At 38.0% G+C, this 17,463-nt stretch overlaps 1 protein-coding gene across 1 annotated transcript; it reads left to right on the top strand.

The window, feature by feature from the left end:
• Window positions 1-1,458: 1,458 nt before the first annotated feature.
• Window positions 1,459-17,174, top strand: SLC9A3 (solute carrier family 9 member A3; the record flags this gene model as incomplete). The annotated part of the gene is made up of 12 exons (XM_010164873.1): window positions 1,459-1,493; window positions 1,685-1,847; window positions 3,890-3,968; window positions 4,775-4,952; window positions 5,824-6,044; window positions 7,831-8,033; window positions 8,944-9,033; window positions 10,935-11,005; window positions 13,243-13,372; window positions 15,555-15,670; window positions 16,288-16,417; window positions 16,998-17,174. Coding segments are annotated over exons 1-12 (1,593 nt in total), but the record flags the coding sequence as incomplete, so codon positions are not given.
• Window positions 17,175-17,463: the final 289 nt, after the last annotated feature.

The raw sequence follows: 17,463 nt of genomic DNA, 5'->3' as shown, positions 1-17,463 counted from the left end.
TTAACTCCATCCTAGCAAAACCAGGACAGTTAGTAAGTTCTAGAAAGTGCATTCAGGGGACACCTGAGTGCTGCTGAGAGCAGTACAGGTACAGTGTGCTGCTCTGCCCATCTGGTCTCAGCAACCAGTGCCAAGATCGAGGACAGAGTGAGTGGCTGTGAGTTGTGAGACTACAGGGGGTATGTTGTGTTGTGCAAAAGGCACACAATAAACTGGCAAATTTAACTGTTTAGAATGAGCATTAATTGATATACTATGAGGACCTGTCTTTACCATCAAGACATATCATCACCTACTACAGTTCTAATTTCAGCTATGGAAAAGGACAGAGAAGCCTGTCCCTGATTAAAACTATGTCATTCTCCAGCAAAGCTAAGTAGGACTTTAAAATATCTACATGACACATACTTACTAATCTAAATACATTGTGCTGACCTCCCAACACGTCAGCAAGATCTCCTAAGAGTTCTTGCTAGAGGAATGGCCATGTTGCTCTGGAAGTATCTTACAGGCGATATTACAGGCTTCCCAGGGAGGGTGTGGAGTCTCCTTCTCTGGAGACATTCAAGACCCGCCTGGACACCTTCCTGTGTGATCTCATCTAAGTGTTCCTGCTCTAGTAGGGGGATTGGACTTGATGATCTTTCGAGGTCCCTTCCAATCCCCAACATTCTGTGATTCTGTGATATTGATCCTTGGGCTGTGGCTACTGACTGTCATTGTCTGACTCATGCTTCCAAACCATTAAATCAGATGGATTTCTCCCTCACCTGTTGAAATCATGCCTAATACAACTATCTCTTAATTTTAGGCATGGGCCTCTGCACTGTGTTCTAATGAATGAATTCTCAACATATTCCTTCTTTGCTCTTCCTCATATAATTCTGGGCTTCATCACCTCTTACTGAACCTTGCTTCCTCCTCCATCCATTAATGAACACAAAGGGAATTTTCAAGTTCTCTACGCTTTGAAAAATCTGTTCCCCAGAAAAAATGACTGGGATACCACTCTTGATTGCATGAAAAGGGTAAACTTTGCAGGATGCTCAGGAAGTTGAGCAAAGTGATCTTTGTGATTCTCCCTTTCCCTCTGCTCTTAAAATGTGGTGATGCTTGTCTCAGTCTGCTTGCATAACTGAGCAAAACAACTTTAAGAACTAAAAGAAGATTTAAAAAAATTAAATAAATACTGGGTTACTTTGTCACCAGAGTTTTGTAGTTCCAAAACTTTTGAAAACATGGCCAAAATTCCTTGCGGGGGCTACAATACAAGCACATTGAGATACATTTTAGTCCTTCCTCTGTTTTTATGGTCCACTTGTGGGCAATTTAGCAGTGCCCTCATGAATCATAATTTGGGAACAAGTGGCTTAACTGCATCTATCAATGAATGTCTACTTGAATAAGGAAGCCACAAGTGGTGTTTAACTGCACAGAGAGTCCAATCTGGCCTGTGGCATGAAGTATTTTGGAATGTTTACTTCAGGAATACTGGTATATTCCTCTTACCCTCTTGTCAGTTCTTAGTTATCCTGAGATAAGTCATTTCTGTGCCATGCTTTCCAGCTGATGCCTTAGGATCCCTGTGCTCAAGGATTTTGCACTACCTGTAGTATCCCAGTCTGACATTTCTATAGATAATGCAGAGCTGACTCTGCTTACACTTTGTTTGCTTTGGTTTTGAAGGCCACCTGAATAGTGGACTGCTGGACTTCCTCCTGTTTGGCAGCTTAATTGCTGCTGTGGATCCTGTAGCTGTTCTGGCAGTCTTTGAAGAAGTCCATGTCAATGAAGTTCTTTTCATCATTGTTTTTGGAGAATCACTTCTGAACGATGCTGTAACTGTGGTAAGTAAATTCTATATCCTAAAGTCACCCAAACTCTAGACGGTTTCTTCCAAAGTATATTTTCCCCTTAACTGAAATACTGGATCATCTGCATGTGTCTACTCCTGGGCTGGTGTAGCGTAGGTCGTGGTGTTCTCTGGCTTGCTTACAAACACTGTATTACAAAGTTTAAATGTTTGAGCATGAAAGCTATTTGGAGCCTGTAAGTCACAAAAAAATATGCAGTCCTGGGTTGCTTGAGCATAAAAGCATTTAAAATGAAGTTTCAAGTGTGCGTGTTTTATTTGCCTTTGCTGTTTCAGTAGGGCTTTCATGACACTGAAATTAGTTCCAGGGATTTGAAGCCCTTTCTTTGCTGTTGTTTTTTAATGCACATACTCTTTTCTTCATATTTCTGTTATGCCCACGATTTATAAGCATACCTCTGTTACACAGAGTGAGAGAGAGAACACTTGCCAAAGTGCTTATGCCTGTTCCCTCTCTTTTACTTAAATCAGATGGTTTTCAAACAGATGTATAATAACAAAGAGCCAATTAGAGGAAAAACTGTGGGCCACTTTAGAAAGTTTCTGGTTTGGTTTGGGTTTTTTTGGTAACATGCTAATCTCTGGCTTTTTTTCTTTCACAAAGAAAAGAAAAACTTAATAGACTTTAATAGACTTAAAAGAACCCCAAATTTCAAGCAATGTTTTTATTTTGATTGAAACAGCTTTCTTTTCATACACAATTTTTCGCAGAATAAAATAGTCAATCGTTTTCTAGTACAGTGCTAGTGGGTAGGGAAGTCCCATGGCAGAAAGATGCTATGCAACTGAGTTGTTATAGAGCTTCAATTCCTTTCTTGGATCATTTCCTGTTCCTGCATATCTCCAAAGGAGGATAAGACATACTCCCCAGGCTCAGTGATGTAATTTTTTGCAACCAAGGCAGCAAGGTCACTTGGCAGCAGCCTAACTGTTCACTTTTCAGTTTGAAAAATGCCTTTTGGGGCCTCCAGAGAAACCTAATTGCCTTTAGGTATCAGTCTCATCAGTACTTTTGGGGTGTTACTAGAAAAAAATATTAAAATAAACCCTTGATGAACTCGAGTATTGACATCAGCAGCTTTCAGAAAGAAAGGAGTTTTTGTTACTGTTAAATTAAGATGAACACTCACCACGTAAATAAAAGACAGTTTGATTATTTGTTGGAGAAAATCTGGAAGAGAAGAGTAAGCATGATCTAGGGTCAGCAAATACAGCCTGTGAGAAAGTTTGAAACAACTGAAGTTCTTACCTTGAAAAAGGAAAGCCTGGAGGACAGAAGAAAGTCGATGGTGTAGCATTCTTTACATGCAGATATGAAAAAGACTACTGTTACAGAACAAAGTGACCTGTATGCCCTGACTGGGGTAAATATGATAAGAATTCACAAGCTTAACTGCAACCAGGAAAGCCAAGAGAGCCATAGTAAGGTTCTCCCATCCCTGGAGGAATGAAGAGTAGATTAGACAGGCAAGTGTCAAGAATGATGCTTGCACAAACCTCCTTAGGCAGGGGTATGGATAAGATGAATTCTTTCAGCGCTGCGAGACAATTATTTTAAAAGCTTTAGTGCAATTATTATAGTTTATTCTCTTCTATATTCAACTTATTTTACATATGTTCAATGTATTTCAATCCAGTATTTTATTATTAGCATCTTATTATCCTATTAAGTATTTTCTTTATCTTATACAGGTGATTAAATAAATCCACCAAATACCTGGATTTTAGAGTGAGAAGTGCTTTAGGAAACACACCTAGATGTAACAATGCTTCTTAGAGACAGAAATCAAATTGAAATAAGAAATGGGAAGTTGGGGATTTTTTTTAAATTTTTGTTTCTTCTTGCTCCACTACATTTTTGTCCATTTTGAAAAAATTCAAAAATCTTCTCACTCCACACAGAATTTCCCTCAGTCATACCTAATTTCAGAATTAATAATGTTAGGGCCATAATGAGATTCTTTTAATAGGATTAATTCAGGAGCAAATATTAAGTTAGTCTACTTTTCTTTTCAGGTGCTGTACAATGTGTTTGAATCTTTTGTTACAATAGGTCCAGAGAATGTGACGGGGATTGAATGTGTCAAAGGCATAGGTGCGTAGAATTGAATTGCGTATCACATAATTGATGTACATATGCAGACTTTTAAACAAAACATTATTATTGTGCTATTAGTAACTGTTATTTTCATCCTTTTCCCTTGTCACTTATGTTCCCACACTCCTGTGGCATGGATGAATATCTTTAAGAAAAATATTAAGTGAATATTCCCGAATACGTGGGAAACTTAAATCAGATTTGTTTTTTTCTGAGGACAGTCAGCAGCAGATGTGGAGTTCAGTTGTTAAGACCATCAAACTTGACAGCTATATATATATTTTTTCTTTGGTTTTAATAAAATATTCTTAGTTTCAGCCTGTGCTCTCCCTGCATTCCAGGAAAATTGAGATTGCATATGGGCTTTCTCACTCCTTATCACTGATTGTCATCCAGTAACACTTGCCAGTGACTATCAAGAAATGTTATTTACATAAAAATTTAGTCATTATTGCCCATTCCAAGCATGACATGATACTACATTATCTTACAAATCAATGTTTCAACAGTGACTTTGGCATATTCTGTAATACAGAACATGAAGAAAAAAATGTTCAGAGAAATGTCCTGGGTTTTGAATAAGCCTAAAATGATGAGACTCAACAGAAAGTAACCTTGTTTTTTTCTACAGAATGCTGCACTCACATACCAAGTGCTCAAAAACAATTAATGGTGCATTTTAGAAATAATTTCTGATGTTTCCTCCAAAATTTTCTCTGATATGCTGACCACACAATAGAAGAGAACTTTTTCAAACCATTACGTTTCTACTGTTTTAAGCTGTGCGTGGTTTTGTTTTTCAGTGTCGTTCTTTGTGGTGAGCCTGGGTGGGACACTGGTTGGCATTTTCTTTGCGTTCCTGCTCTCACTGGTCAGTCGTTTCACCAAGCATGTGAGAATCATTGAACCTGGATTTGTGTTTATCATTTCCTACCTGTCCTACCTCACAGCGGAGATGCTTTCTCTTTCCGCTATCCTTGCGTAAGTATTTTCTCCTTACTGCCTGGGAAGGGGCTGAGAAGGGAACATGGTTTTTAAAAACATTGAAAAGAAAGACCTAAGCTATATAGGACAGGTACAGGATATGACACTCAGGAAGCTTATGCTATCTTCACACTGGAGTAGATTGCAGTTTGCAAATGTTGTCATTCAGCCTTGAAAAGGAATGCAAGCTTTCTAGTGTCTGCTCTGCAACCCGAGAGCTTCCTTTGCAAAATCAGAGACATGACTCTCTCCTCTTTGTGATTAATAATACTTCAATACCTAATAGTTGTCCATTTTTCTTGACATCTTTCCCTGTTAATTTGTAATTAATCCAATATTTTCCCAAGGCATTATATGAAGGTCCATTATTTGCTGTGCTCACTGTCTTAACTGGCCTGGTTGCCTAAATCTTGCCTGTTTTGGCTTGGGTACCTCTGTGGTCTTCCTTCTTTTAATATCCATTGATTCCTGGCATATCTTTCTTCTCAGTTTTGCTTGTCATGTTTGTAGATTCCTCAGTGAGTATATTCAAGATCTGAAAATCTTACTGCAAGCAGATCGTTAGTTTATGTCTAACGGAAGTAAGATTTAACATTTTGCATGTAAAGCAGTATGGTAAGCTGAAGAGAATTAAGGTTTGTTGCGATCTAATGAAACGCTACCTTCAGACCTCTTGGGGTCACCTCAGGTTGAATGCTTGAGATATGCTTTTTACCTAGATTAGACAACACAATGGCTCCTGAGTGTATTTTTTCTTAGGAATTAATAACGTGTTTTTATCACTATATGACAGACAAATGGAAATAATAGTAAATGTTACAACAAATATTTTCTGAACAATTACTTCTTTCCCCCCCCCCCCCCCCAGGATAACTTTCTGTGGCATCTGCTGTCAGAAATATGTCAAGGCTAACATATCTGAACAATCTTCTACAACTGTAAGATATACCATGAAAATGATGGCCAGTGGAGCAGAAACTATTATCTTCATGTTCCTGGGAATTTCAGCTGTAAATCCAGACATCTGGACGTGGAATACAGCTTTTATTTTGTTGACTCTGGTCTTCATCTCAGTATATAGAGTTATTGGTAAGGGGATGATCTTCTTCCTGTCTTTGCATTGTATTGTTGATGCAATCGCATTCTCTTCTCAGGGGGAAAGAAAAAAAAAAAAAAGATGTTTAGACTTTTAAAATATTAAATTTATTTTAGTTGCATTTATGGTTGGTTTTGGGTTAAGAGGGTAGATCTCTGCAGTAAGCTTCATCATATGCTGAAAGTATAGTAGGATTTCACTTTTGATGATGTGTGAGGATATGACTAGACCAGCAGTTAACACGAATCTAACCTTTGTTAACCCAGCACATGGTGTTGGCAAAATCTACGAGTGAAATGGACTTTGTTCTTTAACTTGCAGCTTAACAAAAGATGTGAGTCCTGTCAGCCATCTCTTTCCTTCAGGTCTTTCAATTTGGTAATAAAGAGATTGTCTTAAGCTAATTTTCTGGTTGACTTCGGGTTTGAGACACACAGTGATGTAAGACCATCCACAATTACCCCGCAGGTTCTCTGACTTACTTAAGAAATAATTCTCAGGGACTGGTGGAAAACTGAGTAAATAAGACTGTGTCAGGTAGGGATTACTTACTGTCAATTTACTGGGCTTATATAAGTTTGCAAACATTTCAAAATACCAACGACAACTTACCCAACTATGTAGTTCTACAATTTAATCACTGTTTTGTGAAATAGCAAAGGGGCTAAAATCACACACACAAAAAAAGCATAGAATGAAGGACTTCTAGAGGGTAACATGCATAGTGATTTGGTGTATGTACTTACATCTGGGAATAAATTAAACAGGTTTTTTTGCCTGTTTGTCTGGAATTAAATTCAAAGAAAAAGTAATGTATCTATCTAGCTGCCAGGTTTCCTAGACTCCATATTCTTATTCCATCTAGAGATTCCTGAGCTGAAGGAAGGGCCTAGCCCCATGTCCTCCTTTCTAAACAGTCTGTAACCATTGTTCATTTAGCCATCTCTCAGTAACTGCTGACATGCACGAGGTGTTTAAACAAGTTTTCAGTATCTTGACTTTGTCACTACTTGTATTCCTGGAATAAGTGGGTAACAATCCCGTAACGAGCGCGATCAATAATTAAATAGTAAATATTCAGCAATAACAATACGCATCCATTAAAGTAATTGAGCTTAGACATTGATAAATTACTAAAGACTTGATGATACTGGGCCTTACATAATTACAGCTCCCATACTCTCTCCTGTGCCAGGCTCAGGAGTGGGGAAGAATATTTTCCTTTTCCTTTTCCTTTTCCTTTTCCTCTCCTCTGGGAGACATTGTAATTCCTAGAGCTCTAGGTCTTCCACAGCAGGCAGCATCTCACCCATACAATGTCAGCAAAACTACACAACCCTCCATAAGACAATGACACAAATGTCATTTTTAGTGATTTGTAAAGAGTACCACCCTTACTCCCTAAATCAACACTGTTCCAACCAGTTTCTCCTTCTGTTCAAAGACCCTGTGCCTATCACTGGCTATGGTGCTGGAAATTCTGGTCTTTCTCAGCTGGGAATTCCAAAGGTCAGCACAGAGCAGTGGTGCCAAAACCAGAGCACAGCACTCTTGGAAGAGCTCCTGGGAGAAGCTTCACCTAATTCCTTTGGTTAAACGTAAAGGGGAAGGTACCAAGTGGACCTGCCCTCCTTGGCAGTGTAGCAACAGAGGGAGAAGTAGATGGTGTGGAGATTTTTTAATGAAAGCAGCCTGGTGGTACTGTTTCTGTTACGCACTGTTGGGATATTGATGTTTCATAAAGGTACTTGTAGACGTGCTGACATTTGTTTTTTATAGGTGTAGTTTTACAGACATGGATTCTTAACCACTACAGAATGGTCCAGTTGGAGATAATAGACCAAGTGGTAATGTCATATGGTGGACTACGTGGAGCGGTTGCTTTTGCTCTGGTTGTACTTCTGGATGGGAACAAAGTGAGAGACAAAAACCTGTTTGTCAGCACAACTATCATTGTTGTGTTTTTCACTGTTATTTTCCAGGTAATTCAACTTTTTAAGCATGCTTCTTGCAAGGAGAAGGAGTCCCCAAAAGTACTGAATGCTTAAAGCAGTTCTGAGCTGAAGGTTGCCTATTGTTTCACTGAACTGAAAGCATAATTGAATTTGTAATTTTAGTAACAAGGATCCTATTTTATGTTTTCATAAGGCACCACAAGGGACAAAACACAATTTCCTCTGTGCTAAAAAATGTTCCGTCTTAGCTGCTTGGTATTAATAGTGCTCAAGTTAATATCTGATTAAACATCCTTCACCTCATGTGAATAACTATAGGGAACAGTCCTTTTTATGGGTAAATACAGTCATGAAGCTGATCTACCTAAGCCTAAGTCCCTGTTTTAAAATATAACAGTAAGCAGGGGGACAAGAAAGTATTTAGCATCCAGACAAACCAGCACTTTCTGGATGGAAAAAACAACATTAATTTAAATGGATATGTCAATATATACCAGCTTGGATTTTTTTCTCACATTCATTGGGGAATGTTTAATTGTGTTCACAAACTTCTGATACATATAGAAAATCACAGAATGATAGAATGGTTTGGATTGGAAGGGACCTTAAAGCTCATCCAGTTCCAACCGCCCTGCCATCAGCAGGGACACCTTCCACTAGACCAGGTTGCTAAAATACCTCATTCAATGGTTTAGGAAACACTTTAACCCTTCCACTATCATATTTTTCTTATAGAATATACATTTTTCCACTGGTTAGTGTCTTTTCAGAACTTTGTAACAGGAGATGCATTATTTTATCTTCTGAAGGGGACAGAGATCAACTGAGGAAGTATGAGAATCGCCATGTAACATACCAAAATGCTGTATTTCAGTGATCAGCTGGCAGGAAGTCTAAGATAATTCCTAACCATTTATTATCATGTCTCAATCCTTAGGGACTGACTATCAAGCCTTTGGTACAATGGCTGAAAGTGAAGAAAACTGAACACAGAGAGCCAAAACTGAATGAGAAACTTCATGGCAGAGTAAGATATTTTTAAACAAAACTATGGTATCTTTTGTATTTTTATAGAGTGCCTTAAGATGAAAAAAAAAAAAAATTACAGAAAAATTTCTTTTTTGAAGGGAGGGGAGAATCATATTTCAAGTGCAAAATCCTTCAAATATGTCAAAAGTTACCTATAGGCAGTAATTTGTCTTTGGGTTGAGTCGTAAGAAGGGGGATAGTCAAACGGAGGTTCTGGTCTTTCACTTAAGAATTCAATGGGGCTGGAGAAACAGCATGACTGGAATATGCTTCTTTCTCTTCACCTAAAAGAGGAGGACGTGATTAGGGCAAAGCATCTGGAACAAAGTTTATTTTTCCATCTTAAATATTGTTTATTTACAGAAAAGATATGAACGCAGGCTTTGTAGTTTGAGTATTACATAGAAAGGTAGTCTACTGCCCAGCACAGATATTAATGATATGCTGAAATTCCAGGTTAATAGTAATAGTTTTAGTTCAGTGTTAATGCTGTGTGTACCTGTGTTTCTTTAACCTTTTAAAAGATTTTGAAACATGATCTCTTCCAATTCACTTTCACTCAACATCACAAAGTTTTCATTCAGTAAAAGAAAACTTACATTTTTGAGAGAAATATAGGTTAAAGTACAGAAGATTAGAAGACGTCTATCATGGCCTTCTTTAATTCATACACTTTTCAGATTTATGCAGCTATCTTGCAGTGAGTATTTTAACACGTTCTTGTATGAGCTTCTAATCCTGTCTGTTTTCCTGTTGGAAGATACCTGAAGTGAATCAACAACTTCAGTGACGGACAGGGTTTGTTTCTCAGGAATTCTTTGACAGACTACAGAATAAATACTTTATGCTTTTGTTATCCAATAATTCAAATTGCCATTCCATCCAAACATTTTAGTATTTGAAAATCAGGATTCTTCCCTCAGGTGAAAAAAAGACAGTGTGTCTGCATTTAGGGGGTGCACCCTTACGTGACAGTCAGTAGTGCAGGCTGATTTTTGCAGTCTGAGCAGGAATGTTAATCCTAACGCTTTGAAAAGTTCTTTGTACTGATTCAACACTTCCTAGAATATTCTAGCACATTTTGTTTCAGGAGACACAGTGCTCCTAGACCTGTATAAACTGCAGCCTTCAGAGAGAGGCAGCACTGTCTGTTCTCAAGGAGTAGGAGGGAGACAACTTATAGAAATAAGTTTCTCCACTCCCATGTCAGATATCTCCTGAGGCAGTAATTAATATATTCAGGAATAACCCATATCACCCACAGTTGTTCTAAACTGTGCATGCTGTAGATTCTGCGGTAATCCCCACTCCACTGTTCAGAGTGAAATGTTAACAACTATGTACAGAAAAAGACCAAATTCTACCTGCAGCTGCCTTGGTTTGAATCATAGAATCATAGAATGGTTTGGGTCGGAAGGGACCTTAAAGATCATCCAGTTCCAACCCCACATCGTTATACACCTTAGGATTTCTATCAGCCATCCAGTATACCCAGGATGGGATTTTGCCCTAGATATCAAAAGAACAGTGCCTACTCCTGCTCTGAGGGAAGCGTGGATTCCTCAAAAGTCTAACAAGAAACACTGGAGAAATTTTGTAACTTATTTAATCACCAACACTAACAGTGGCTGATGTTCTTCATAGGGTAGAAATGGAGATGGTAAAATGAGTTGATAAAAAGAATTTTAAAATCTAACGTTAAAATAGGGGTGTAAGTACCTTTTGAGACACTTGTAGTTCAAGAATAGTTAGTGAATTTGTAAAGGACTGGTTAGAAAGCTCAGGACCTTTAAATAAAAATATATAGTAGTTAGTATTTCTGTAAATGGGACATAGAGCTATTTTCTAATTATGCCTTTTATTTCTGTAAAGATATTAATTCCACTTTCACTTTCCTAGGCCTTTGATCACATTCTTTCTGCTATAGAAGACATTTCTGGACAAATAGGACATAATTATCTGAGAGACAAGTAAGTCATAACTAACTTGGATGTTGAAATACTGCTAGGAAATCTTATCTGTCAATTATGACTTCTTAAGCCTGTGAGTTTAAGGCCAGCAAGGATGTCAAATGTAGTTTAAAAGGTTGTATACTGAAAATACTGGCAATATAGCAAATAATTTATTTTTGTCCCCTACAATTGGAATCTCTTATTTTTCTTCCACAGTTCAGATCAGGCCTTTGCAAATGCCTCAGTTCACATCCAGGGATCAGCTTCTCTCAAGATTTGAGAACTGGCCATTTGCACAAGATTTAACCTAAAATGTTAATGTTGGTCCTCCTCTGTATTACTCCATTTCATGAATGTTATTGGTGTGTGGAGATGCTAAAAAAAGCTCAACTCTGACTGTGCTAGTTTATCCTATTTCTACAAAGGATGTGTTCAATGCCTCTGAAAGGGATGGCAGAGGGTGCTTTGAAAGGGCTCAGATAGTTTAAGCCTATTAGTTTGAAACTGATAATGAAAATTATGGATCATTTCCATCATCCTGTTTCTAGTTGATTCATCTCGAGAGAAGTAACATTGCTCAGCTGGAAGATACAGACACCCTTTTCTTTAAAGTACCCATGAAGAGTTACCATTGTGACGGGCAAATTTCCATAATCTAGATGAATAAACGTGAAAGAGGACATTAAATCTGGACATTTTTAGAGTGTTACTTAAGGTTAGGCAGTTCTTCTCTCCCTGGAGTTAGGTCATTTCATGTGTGCAGACAGTCACAGTTCTGACCTGCTCACATCCTGCTGACTCAACATGTCAGTCCCAATCCAAAAGCCGTGGGGTTGTGTTAGCTTTCTGCAGAGTACTCCCCTAACCTGTGCTGAGAAGCTGAGTATATTACCTTAGGTTTAGCATATGCTCATATAACTATACAACTAGCTGGGTTGTATCTGAGCTCAGGCAGAATTACTCACTGTCTGTACCCAGTTTTGGGGACTGTCTCCTTCATTTCCTTTTGCTCTTTGTTCCTTTATGCAGTGAAGAATTTTCATGAGGCATCCCAAATAGAACATCCTCTTTCTTTTGGTCTAAATTTTTAGTTTGGTTTTTGGGAATGAATTTCAGCAGGCTATAATACAGGGGAATATATGTCTCCAGTTTTGAAATACTGTCTTGAAGATGGAGCTAAATATTTTTAAAGTGGCAGTTTGACTTCTTAGATGTCAGAAAGTAATCTCCCTGAGTAACAGGAGAAAGAGTAGCTTAATGTAGATTCATGGTTGAGTGTGTGGTTTGATGACTAATGTATTTTGAATGAGACCACCTTAAGTCTGCTTCTTTTGGACTATCTGTACATGAAAGTGCTGCTTCCTCAAAGACATGGCAGCCCCGAGCATCCTCACTGACATGCTCAGGTGTGGCAGCCTGAATTAGAGGCTGCTTGTCAGATATTCTGGCTAGAGAAGAGGAAGAGTTATCGATTCTGTGAATAATGATTAGCAACAAAAAGGTTTCAACAATCTGAATAAAAAGTTGTAAACTCAAAATAGCCAATGGGCAAGATGGATAGAATCACTTTGAATAGTAGTCTCCGAAGCTGCCTCATGGCCTTTAGAGGGACTCTTGAGGAGGTAAAGTGAAGAAGCCTTTTTCTCCTGGAGCCTACGTATGAAATGGCAGATATCCTACTATCAGACAAGCTTGGAAGCATAAATCACAGAAAACACACATCACTTTTATCCCCCAAAGTACATCAATGGCATGAACCAGGCTCTCTGTAAGTGCTTGAGGAAGGGCACTGGTGTTGTGAACTGATTTTCTCGGCTGGCTGTCCTACAATACAGCTGGGTAAAAGCATGACTGCCTTCCAAAGGAGGAAAGAAAATTAAACTTTCAGAATGAAGCTATTAAATACAACAGTGCATAATCAGAAGTGGAAAGATGAGGTAGCATGATCTCCCAGAGTATAAAATGTCCTAGTGACTCTGAAATGGGATACTGTAATCATAGCACTCTTGCTGTTGTAGTGGTGTTTGGTAAGTGAACCTATTAACTGCTTTACAGCTGCCTAACTCTGTAGCAGGCTTTTCCTTGACTTTCCTTAAATGCTAACTGAAAAGCTTCAAAACACAAATCCCTCACATTGCTACGTCCACCGTTTCTTTGAAAGTGCTTAACTCGGGAAAATATCGTTTATGCTAAACTAAAAAAGCTGTGAACTAAAATAGCCTGTTGTCATTAACACAGTTTGTTTAAATTACCAGGTGGTCCAATTTTGATAGGAGATTCCTCAGTAAAATCCTGATGAGAAGGTCTGCTCAAAAGTCAAGAGACCAGATCCTTAACGTTTTCCATGAACTCAACTTGAAGGATGCAATTAGCTACGTGGCTGAGGTACTTATGAACAACTGTTGATAGATCATAGCATCACTTTTTTTTTTTTCCCTTTAAATTTATAATATAACTTAAAGTTTATACATTGCAGGAAATGTCTAAAATAAAACTATTTTCATTTCTGCTCTGATTTTTTTTTTTTTTCTAAATGTGTTTTGACCTTCAATATCACTTGTTTGAGTGGCTGGAGTTTTCAGTATTACTCCTAATCCCCAAGTATGAGTATATTGGATTTACATCAGTGAACTTTTCTGTTGGATTTTACTGAAAAAACTTTGTTTCTATATTCATTGCATGAAAAAATACTGTCATTCCAAAGGGATTAGGAAAACTACTGTCTTTCTAAATGTGTCAACAGAGTCTGGCTCCTGCAGAACAGGGGTGCTATGGGGTGACAAATCTGATTTGAGGAAGCTCTTTTCCACATGGTGTGGATATATGACCAAAGCATTTGACTGTGATAATCTCGTTCTGCCAGATCACACACAGTAATGCAAAAGAAATTGAGAAGTGTAACTTTAATTCAGTGGAATCATAACACCCACACTTCCAGAATTAGGGTTAAAGTGAGATACTACAGATATCAAACAATCACAGAATTGTGAAGTTAGAGAAACTTAAGACTTGCAACAGGAGAAATTTTTAATGTTAGGGAATGGAGGAAAGTTACTGGCCTTCTGCAGGAATACCTGGAGCAAAGTTAACAGATTGTAACAGATTGTGTAAGAATTCCTAATCTTTTTCAGTATGAAACTGGCCACCCCAGTTCAAATCACCACAAATATGCAATATTCATACAGTGTAGAGGATAGTTTTAAATGGAATATTTTAAACAGTGACCTTTGAAGTGATAATCTATGCCCGTAATCTCCAAGTGAACTCATTTTCACAGCTAGATGATATACCAGTTAATTAATTAAAATAAACACTATTTCTACAATTACTAGTTGATACACTATTGATACTACTACTAGTAATAATCCTCTTTTATTTTATTTTAAGATGAGCTACAGCCAGGCACAATTCTTCCAGCAAAACATGGAATTTCAAATATTGAATTCAGAAAATAAGATGAAATTAAAAAATTATATTAGTGTGAAAAATGGGGAGTAGGCTGATACTTCCTTTTGAGATTTTGTAAAGAAAATTGTCAGGATTATGCTGATTCAGCATTTATGGATTTTTTTCTTAAGTTTTCTGCCTAGAGAGGCCAGAGTGTACTTCTTAATGCCACTGACCTGATCTAACACATACTGTAGCATGTACGTGGGCTACCGCACTAAAAGGAAACATTTGTTTGATTTGCTCTATGAATATAAAAATCTAAGGGGGATAAAGTTGGAGAAATCTATTTCCATATTCTGCAAGGGATATGATTTTCCTTGGTGTATTCTTTATTACACTTTAAAATGTAGAGACCTGCTATGTGATTTCTCTCTGATGTGATTCAAATCCATAGATGGGTTCATCTTATGTAACCGTGATGTCACTCAACAGCCAATTTCCACCTAAGCAAGAGATTACACAAACAGTGGGGAAAACTGTGAAGACATAAATCTGAGCTTTTCTAGCAATTCACTTCTGTGACACCAGTTATAAAACTGAAAGCAAATCTCATCTCTTCAGTATCTCATCTCTTCATGCCATAACCTCTTTCAAATAGTCCTGTAGACTTCTACCACCACTTAACATATGCTGTTTCCAGTCTGGTAGAGAACAGAAAACTTCAGTGTTGTATCTTTGAAAACACTACTGATAGTTCAGTGATGTGTTGAGTCATAAAAACCTGCATAGGTATCCTTATGTATTTGGTTTGCAATGTGGTACAAAGTAAAAGGTCCATCCCTGAAAGGGTCATGAAGAGAAAGGAGTTAGGCTGTAAAAGTGCAAGGATATAATGTGCAAACAGATTGAGGCCTAAGAAATCACTCACCTCTTCAGAATCAATGTACAAGAGTGGAATAGTTTTTTCTCCTAGCCTTGTTCGCTGGGATAATGTCAGTCAACATAAAGAAACCATAAAACCAAAAAATGGTTTGTATTTGTGACCTGAATACAACTTCTCCCTTGCTTCTTGTGCCATCTGCATGCAGCAGCCTCACAAATTACCTGCCTTTTCTGATACATGTTCTGCCCTAGGTGTTTACAACTGTAATAATGTCTTGTTTCTTTCTGTGGCCAGGGAGAACGGAGAGGTTCCTTGGCATTTATACGTTCTCCAAGTACAGACAACATGGTAAATGTGGATTTCAGCACCCCGCGCCCAAGTACTGTGGAAAGCTCTGTCTCTTATTTACTGTAAGTAATGTGGAGTGATTGGGGGTGGGGTGTTGTGGGGTTTTCATGTTATACGTGAGGAAATGGAAACAGTGTTATAAATTTTGAAAAATACAAATTACAGGGGCTTCATTCACTACCTTTCTGAACTTCAATTAATATTTTCTCCCACGTAAAATAGGTAAGCATACAGTTATACTGCTGCATTTTACACACAAATTTCTGCAGTAAAGGTTGGTAAGATGAAGCAGACACATTAGAATTGTTTCACGCGCCTTTTGTTCAGCTGCTGTAGATGGCAAGATGTCTTTTCTCTAGCTGCTCCAGAAAAAGTCAGGAGAGAGGCAAGGAAAAAAAATTGCTCCTTCCTTAACTCCTTCACTGAACAGACTGTGTGTCATGTAAACTGAGAAATTAATGCCACACCCATCTGAAAAACAAAAAACAATAATCTTTTTCACATTTTCCATTAGTTATTTGCTCACTCATTTTCATTCAGCTGATTTTGACCTTTTTTTCTTTAAACTCCATTTCTCCCTCTCATTCCCCATTTTCCTGTTTGTTTGTTTGTTTGTTTTTTCCTCTTCAGTAATTGCTGATTTTTAAAACTTCTGTTTTTATGTTGTATTCTTCTTCAGGAGAGAAAAAGCTGGACCAGTTTGCCTTGACATGCAAGCTTTAGAGCAGAGGAGGAAAAGTATCCGGGACACAGAAGACATAGTCGCTCATCACACCCTGCAACAGTACCTGTATAAACCCAGGCAGGAGGTGAGAGCAGGCAGCTAGCATCGGTCTGTTTTCCAATCTAAAAGTAGGAGACATTAGGAACTAAAACTTGAGCAAAACTCAAAGAATCCATCTGCAAAATCTGCACCCTTGAAGAAGACAGGCTCTTTGTCTATAGTCTTTCTCATTTATGAACCTGCTCCTTTAACAGACACAGTGCCTTTGATTTCACTGGGGCCAGGGGAATGCAGAACTGTGTCCAATACAGGTCCTGCCTGAAGCAGGATTAAATGGAGTGAATCAGCTGAAGGGATTCAGACACTTATATGGAGAGGCTTACCTTGAATGTTAGTCTCTCTTATGTACTTCAAATTCCTGGACTTATATCTGCTTCATGGTGAAAAAAGAGAAAGAAAAACAAGAGTTTCATTAATTTAGTAATTTCATTAACTAGTCCTCAGACTAGTCTTTCTTCATTCTTTTTAATAGAACACATTTTTTATAGAATACATAATACATTTAATAGAATAATTGCCTGACACTGATTGAATGCATTGATTCAGAGCTTCCAGCTGTATTTCTAAACAAATAAATGAATATTGTCTTCCCTTCCTGCCCACAGCACAAACACCTGTACAGTCGGCATGAGATCATGCACAGTGAAGATGAGAAACAAGACAAGGAGATTTTCCACAGGACAATGAGGAAACGCTTAGAATCTTTCAAGACTACCAAACTAGGAATAAACCATCCCAAGAAGCTCAATAAAATCCACAAGCGAGACCGGGGCCAAAAAAGGGTAAAATACTTGCACAAGCACCCAGATGTAGCCACCTATTATACAAACTAAAGGGTGGGGAAGGCAAGGAGGACCCTGAGGGGTCCTATGTCCTGCATTTGTCTCTGTCCTATAGAACCTCATTAACTTAAAAGGGCCTAAGCAAGAAGAAATTAAACTGTGAGGTAACTCAAGAGGCATTTTCTCACATGCTGCTTTTCTTTATGCTTTCGGACCCTTCTGAGTGAGAGATTTTTTTGATCACTTGAAAAACAACAGACTTTGAGCCATGCTACAACACTGTGGAGAG

Source organism: Antrostomus carolinensis, unplaced genomic scaffold (genome assembly GCF_000700745.2).
Source record: "Antrostomus carolinensis isolate BGI_N321 unplaced genomic scaffold, ASM70074v2 scaffold7403, whole genome shotgun sequence".
Lineage (NCBI taxonomy): Eukaryota > Metazoa > Chordata > Aves > Caprimulgiformes > Caprimulgidae > Antrostomus > Antrostomus carolinensis.
This window is presented reverse-complemented; position numbering and strand designations above follow the sequence as displayed.